Source organism: Oratosquilla oratoria, chromosome 15 (assembly GCF_046742065.1).
Source record: "Oratosquilla oratoria isolate Oo_2021 chromosome 15, ASM4674206v1, whole genome shotgun sequence".
Lineage (NCBI taxonomy): Eukaryota > Metazoa > Arthropoda > Malacostraca > Stomatopoda > Squillidae > Oratosquilla > Oratosquilla oratoria.
In genome coordinates, this window is record NC_134791.1 from 15,846,653 (window position 1) to 15,854,152 (window position 7,500).

The 7,500-nt window shown below is 36.1% G+C and overlaps 1 protein-coding gene across 7 annotated transcripts in view; it reads left to right on the top strand.

Moving 5' to 3' along the window:
• The window catches only part of SNF4Agamma (SNF4/AMP-activated protein kinase gamma subunit), an 812,417-nt gene that overhangs the window by 350,683 nt on the left and 454,234 nt on the right, over positions 1–7,500 (top strand). Inside the window, exon 3 of one of the 7 annotated variants that reach the window (XM_076198594.1) lies at positions 3,689–3,712. The exons of the other annotated variants lie outside the window; for them this stretch is intronic. Coding sequence (XP_076054709.1) covers positions 3,689–3,712 — 24 coding nt within the window. The remainder of the gene's footprint in view (positions 1–3,688; positions 3,713–7,500) is intronic. 7 annotated transcript variants of the gene reach the window in all.

Genomic DNA, 7,500 nt, shown 5'->3' on the forward strand with positions numbered 1-7,500 from the left:
TGAATTTAAGAAAAAAACTAGATGTTGCGAGATACAAAGACGGGACACCACGAACATAGCTTCCCTTCCTGTAGAAAACAACTAGGTAAATACACACACACACACCACACACACACACACACACACACACACACACACACACACACACACACACACACACACACACACACACACACACACACTCAATCTGTGACTTTCTAATATGTTTTGATAGGTCAGATTCCTGGAACTGCACTGTGAAAAAAAAAACCGGTTAAGTTCAAATCTCGGATTTAACATTCCGCTCCGCGAGTTGTGCACGGTTGGGGGTTGTCAGATTCAAACTTGCACCCGGAAATGACGTCATATCGTCGAGTACAGAGGCACCAGAAGGGAAGACTTCTTGCAGTGTTTGTTGTCATTCTTAAAATATTGCTAAGTAAGGAAGATGAGGAAATAATTAACCAAACAACTAGCTAAGTAAACAAATGAATGAATAAATATATGAGTAAATAAATAGGTTAATCAATTAATTAATTGATTAATCAATAGATAGGTAAATGAACATGATGTTGGTGTGGCTGAACAAGCTAGACTACGATGATTAGTGAGAACACTGAGAATGAGACGGACGTGAGAATTTTTATCTCACGGGATCGATTCCTCTGAGGGCTGGATCAAGAACCTAGCGTGAGAAAATATGGCGTTGTCACAGCTGTTATACCGTTGGAAGTGAATCGGAGAGTATTTTCTTTGGTACTCGATCATCGATTATCTGGTCATTTTTGATCAAGTGTATGAGTCGGTGACTTATTTCAAAGAAAAATAATCTAGGAGACTATTTCTTATGATGTGTTTGTATATATACGTGTGCACATTTGAATATACATATACTAGTATACATATGCACATACATATATGTATATGTATGTACATATAAATGTACATGTGTATATACATGTATATATATATATATATATACATATATATATACATACATAAATACATTCATATATGTATATATATATATATATATATATATGTGTGTGTGTGTGTGTGTGTGTGTGTGTGTGTGTGTGTGTGTGTGTGTGTGTTGAAATATGTATGAGATAATGAGTGGGAAGGGTGATGAGGTAAACGCCAAAAAACCCTAGGAGTTTTATTACTAACGTTTCGTCCTTAAAGGACTTCCTCTGAGTAAGTCCTTTAAGGACGATACGTTAGTAATAAAACTCCTACGGTGTTTTGGCGTTTACCCCATCATCCTTCCCACTCAGTTATATATATATATATATATATATATATATATATATATATATATCTATGTGTATATATATATATATATATATATATATACATGTATAAAATCTAGTGAAGGACTGAAACACTTCGGCCACGGTCTCCCCAAAGCGAAAATAAAACCATTCGAAATGCTTATGGAGGTTAAAAGAAATAATCAATATAAATGGTTATTATAATCTAATGGAGAAGTGGCTCTAACGTTTTATTTTCTGGCTGTCGTTACACAATTTTATTCAGCCCTTCGAGGGATCAATCCCACCTTACTTCGTTCCTTCCTTCTGGTAACTTCCCGAGCTCTTCGCGGTCTTGTCGAACTCCCTCGTGAGCTTCAGCAAAGGTTGCTTGCAATCGATGTTGGTCTCAAAGAATTCGTTTGACTCAGTGAGTTCTGGAGTGCTCTGGAGTCCTATTCGGATCAGTAGGATTCCTGTGAGGTTTATTGACCCGATGTCTGGCCTCTACTGTAAAACAGAGTGGCTTTGAAACGTGAACGAGGGTCTGGGTTCTTGTCACTTCAAGAATGAAGGTTGAGTTCTCCCTATCGATAGTTTTCAACATCTGCGTGGACTGGGTATTGGACTAAATCGTCGGTCATTGTCATTCCATTGATCACCGAAGATGCTGTCCTTCTTGCGAAGTCCTTGGGGTTCCTGGCTGCAGCCCAGGAGTCACTGCCTAAGAACCCGAGACCGCTGGGACTCCTGGATGATACTGTACAGTTCGTCCATGAATGTGACGAGGACATTGGTATCTTAGAAAGCTTCACATTCCAGGAAGTTCTTCGAAGGGTTGGCATGGTCCATAGTGTTATGGGCGCCCTGAACCAGTGTATATGGTGTTATCGATATTTATGTTATAGAACTAAGATCCAAATAATAAAGAACTAGTGTTCCGTGTCGTACTGTACGGTTGTGATACATGGTCGCTGATTCATTTGAAGAGGATTCTTGACGTCTTTAGTACCAAATGCCTTTCGTGAGTTATGGAATGTCACTGGTATGACTGTTTCGAACCAGTGACTAATTCGTGAGAATCCGTGAGACTCAGTCAAGACTCAGTCAAGACTCAGTCAAGACTCAGTGAGACCATCATGATTCGTGAATATCAGTTCCTGTGTGGCCATGTGGAGAGCTCCCCTGGTGTTGATCTCACCCATAGTGTGATCTCCGCAATGTCCAACCTATGGTGAGGAAGTCGAAGGGGGCGCCCACAGAAATCATGGCTGGAAAGTCCGCCGAGAGGTTGGTGGCTTGGTCAAGGAATGGCGTCGATGTGTGAGTGAAGCGACGTGACTCTCGTTGCTGATTATGTAAACACACACACACACACACACACACACACACACACACACACACACACACACACACACACACACACACACACACACACACACACACACAGAGTGATAGATACCTGGAACAAATTAGACAAAGAAACAGTGTGTGCAAACACTGTTCAAGATTTTAAGAAAAAGCTTGATACTGAAAGATACAAAGACGGGGTACCACGAGCATAGCTCCCTTCCCGTATAATACTAGGTAAATACACACACCTATCTCTCCCTTTGCTGAACATATCCACTAGGTTTTAGCAAATAACAAAGACATATAGATTAAATACATTAAATAAGAACAAATCAAACTGAAACAAAATTAAAATAAACTAAAAATGTCATAGCGTAGGATCGTCTCTGAAAGCTTTTTGGGTCAAGTCAAGCAGAGGTAGTCGTTGATGACGCGCTCCGTCCTTGAGAGCCATTGAAGAAAGCCATTCTGGCAAGAAATGAAAATAATTGCTTGATAATTGGTTGGTAATTGCACCCTTCATAAGAACGGCTGTGGCTGTCGTTATAGTGAAATTAAAAAGAAAAGATTAAAATTAAAAGTGTGTAAAGACCACGTAATTTTAAAGTATATATATATATATATATATATATATATATATATATATATATATATATATATGTATATATATATAGATATATATATATATATGTGTGTGTGTGTGTGTGTGTGTGTGTGTGTGTGTGCATGTGTTTGTGTGTGTACATAGTATATACCTATTTTGTGTGAGAACTCAGACCTCATATAAAGTACATTTTTCTGTAAAGAGTGTTCATTGTTTTACATTCAGCAATAAAACCTAAATTTTTAAGAGTACATGTATTCATCTACTTATCAGCTTATTTACCTATTTATTTATTTATGAAATGGTATATATATATATATATATATATATATATATATATATATATATATATATATATATATATATATATTATAATTTATTTGTAATCTGCATCTGACGTCGTTATGAAACGAAAAGTCTCTTGTCAGCATATGTCTGCAATCAAAATCACTGTAAGCCTTTGTAAACTAATTATATTTTTCTTTTTTCTTTTTTCCAGGTACGGGGACGGCGTAGTAGTCCGGTACGTGTTGTTGTAGCTGGAGTATTGTAGTTTTGTCGTAGCACGTTAAAGATACGATGTCGGAAGATACGATGTCGTTAAAGATGCGATGTCGTTGAAGATACGATGTCGTTGAAGATACGATGTCGCTGAAGATACGATGTCGCTGGAGATACGATGTCGGTAAAGATACAATGTAGGTAAATATACGATACCGTTAAAGTTACGATATCCCTGAAGATACGATGTCGGTAGATACGGTGTCGATAAAGATACGATGTCGATTGATGCGATGTCGGTAAAGGTGCGATGTCGGTAAAGATACTATGTCGGTAAAGGTACGATGTCGGTAAAGATACGATGTTGGTAAAGATGCGATGTTGTTAAAGATACGATGTCGGTAAAGATACGATGTCGGTAAAGATACGATGTCGTTAAAGACGCGATACCATTAAATGGTGAGTGGGTTGCCTTGCTCTGTGATAGAGAAAGGGAATGGAACAATTCATGATCTCGACCCAACAGAACATTTTGTGTGTGTGTGTGTGATTCACCACGGTCTTAGATTACGTGTTTGACTCGTGATCAACAGCTATTGCCCTTCCGAGTGAGAGCTTAGAGCTGTGACCTTACACACACACACGCACACACACACACACACACACACACACACACACACACACACACACACACACACACACACACACTAATACTAACATCAACAATAACACCAACACGGCTCGGTGGCGGATTGGTAAAGCACTGGCCTCACAAGCCAGAGAACCGGGGTTCGATTCCCCGGTCGGGCGGAGATAAGTTGGGTTTGTCTCCTTTCACGTGTAGCCCCTGTTCACCTAGCAGCGAGTAGGTATGGGACGTTAGTCAAGGAGTTGTGACCTTGCTGTCCCGGTGTGTGGTGTGTGAGTGGTCTCAGACCTACCCAAAGATCGGCTAATAAGGAGCTCTGAGCTCACTGCCGTAGGGTGGTGTCTGGCTGTCTCGACAGAGACTGCAGCAGATCCGAGGTGAATACACACACACACACACACACACACACTAATACTAACATCAACACTAACACCAACACAACTCCTTGCCCACCAGAGTTGGAGTACCGGCTCACAGTGCACAGGTACAAAAAAAAATGGTGGGACTCGAATTCGGATTGCTAATTATATCGGTCGGGGGCGGTACCACTGCACCATCGAGGCGTGTGTGTGTGTGTGTGTGTGTGTGTGTGTGTGTGTGTGTGTGTGTAAAGAGGACCAGATCACACGTGTCACTTTTGATAGACGTTTCAAATGGCCTTACGTCATTATTGCCACACCTGGAGCTGGGAGCCACGGGGGATGATGAATGAAAGATGTCCACGTGGCTGGCAGCGTGATGAGCAGAAAGTCGGAGGATTCGCTACGGCTTTGGAAAGAGTTATTCAAGATTCACCTGGAGATTTACCTAGAGGAAGGGGTGGGCAACCTTTTTTAAGTGTGCGTGCCAAAATATATATATATATATATATATATATATATATATTTTTTTTTTTTTGGAAAGGGAGGACCCTATACCCTCTCACTGCCTGAATCCTTATCCTATCTACACCGTATGGTGTAGATAGGAGAAGAGCATTGGATGCGCCAAATTCGTTCTTTTAGGCCTTAGAGGGTGAAAAAAGAACGCACAATACAGTAGATAGTGTGTATCACTTTCAGGTGGACGTGACGTCACAATGACGCAATCGGAAGTGGGTCAAGGTAGCGCAGCGATGGGAGGGGGAGGGTGTGGGAGGGGAAGGTGAAAATTTACTTATTTATTTATTTATCATTATTATTATATATTTTTTTTATTTTTTTTTTCATTTTTTTTTTCATTATTTATTATTATTATTATTATTATTATTATTATTATTATTATTATTATTTTCTTGTGACATGTTGGCCTTTGTGACGCTCGCTCTTTGTGTAAATTCTTGTTATGGGAGAAGCTTAGAAGCGTCCCAGTGTCCGCAAGTGTAATCGAAACCAGTTCTTTGGGGGAATCCAGGAAGGCGTCCTGGAAAATGGTAAATTAGTCGTTTCGTGCACTAAATGGTGAATATACGACTAACGGGCAACTACGAGTAGGAAAAATTAAAATAGAATGAGTTCCTAGAATCTAGCTGTTTGTTCATACTAGTCCTGCTTTCTGTCTTTCTTTTTATTTCATTTTTATTTATCTATTTACTTATTTTTTATATATTATCTTTTTTTTTAATGAATTGAAAATTAAAAATCGGGAGCAGTGGGCTGATATCGGTTCACTTGGTGTTGAACGTTGGGTTATCGGAACTGCTAAAATATATTATAATAATAATAATGATAATGATAATTATAATAATAATAATAATAATTACTACTGCGGCTATAGTCATTAGAGTATAGGCCATGGGTGGGCAACATTTTTAAGTGTGAGTGCCAAAATAAGCCAAATCGCTGATTTTTTTTTTTTTTTTTAATTAATTTTTTTAATGCCAACTGACTAAAATTATGGGCCTAACTCATTCACCTATAAGGACTCCAATCCGCCCAATGAAGCATGAAATTATCAATGGTCATACAAAAGAAGCTATGTATTTATTTATTCATTTATTATTTATCAATTATCAATATCAATTATCAATGGTCATAAAAAAGAAGCTATGTATTTATCTATTCATTTATTATCTATCTATCTATTTTTATTTATTTATTTACTTATTTGTTATTACATGAGCTCCGGGTTTCGCGTACCGGAAAAAAAGGTCATTAGTGTGCCAGAATTTGCACGCGTGCCAAGGGTTGCCCACCCCTGTTACGTAGTCAATTGGAAAGTAGAGAACAGAGTTTATGTTTACGAGTTACTCTCGACCTAGAGAGGGTCCCGGTCAGTCACGATTCCATTCATGCCAAGGTCTGAGACCCTGACCCCAAACTGAACAAAATTGTCTGTCGTTTGTCATATTATGGTGTCCGAATTATTAACCGTGCAAGATTTGAGGAAGTAGATTTAATATATTAGTGAATAGATTATTCTTTATTTCTTTATTTATTCATTTATTCATTATTTGTTTAAAGTTTATCCGTATATATATATAAGACTAAGACTCCTGTGTTTCCTACTCCGCTTACGTCAACCTGTCAGAATGTCTCAACATATATATATATATATATATATATATTTGTTTCATGTTTATCAATTTATATATATATATATATATATATATATACATATATATATATACATATATATATATATATATATATATATATATATATATATATGTTTATTTATCAGTTATGATTTATTATTAATAATTTATAATCTATTATCAATTTATATTAATTAGTTATTTATTCATTTATTCATTATTTGGTTAATGTATTATAAATAATTTATTCACTATTTGTTATTTATTATAAATCAGTTATCATTTATTATTAATAATTTATTATCTACCATTAATATTTATTATTTCCTATCTAATTGTTTTTTATGTATTCCTTCATTTATTTATTCAATTATTATTTAGCCATCTATATATATATATATATATATATATATATATATTATATTAATTTATATTAATTAGTTATTTATTCATTAATTCATTATTTGGTTAATGTATTATAAATAATTTATTCACTTATTTGTTATTTATTATAAATCAGTTATCATTTATTATTAATAATTTATTATCTACCATTAATATTTATTATTTCCTATCTAATTGTTTTTTATGTATTCCTTCATTTATTTATTCAATTATTATTTAGCCATCTATATATATATATATA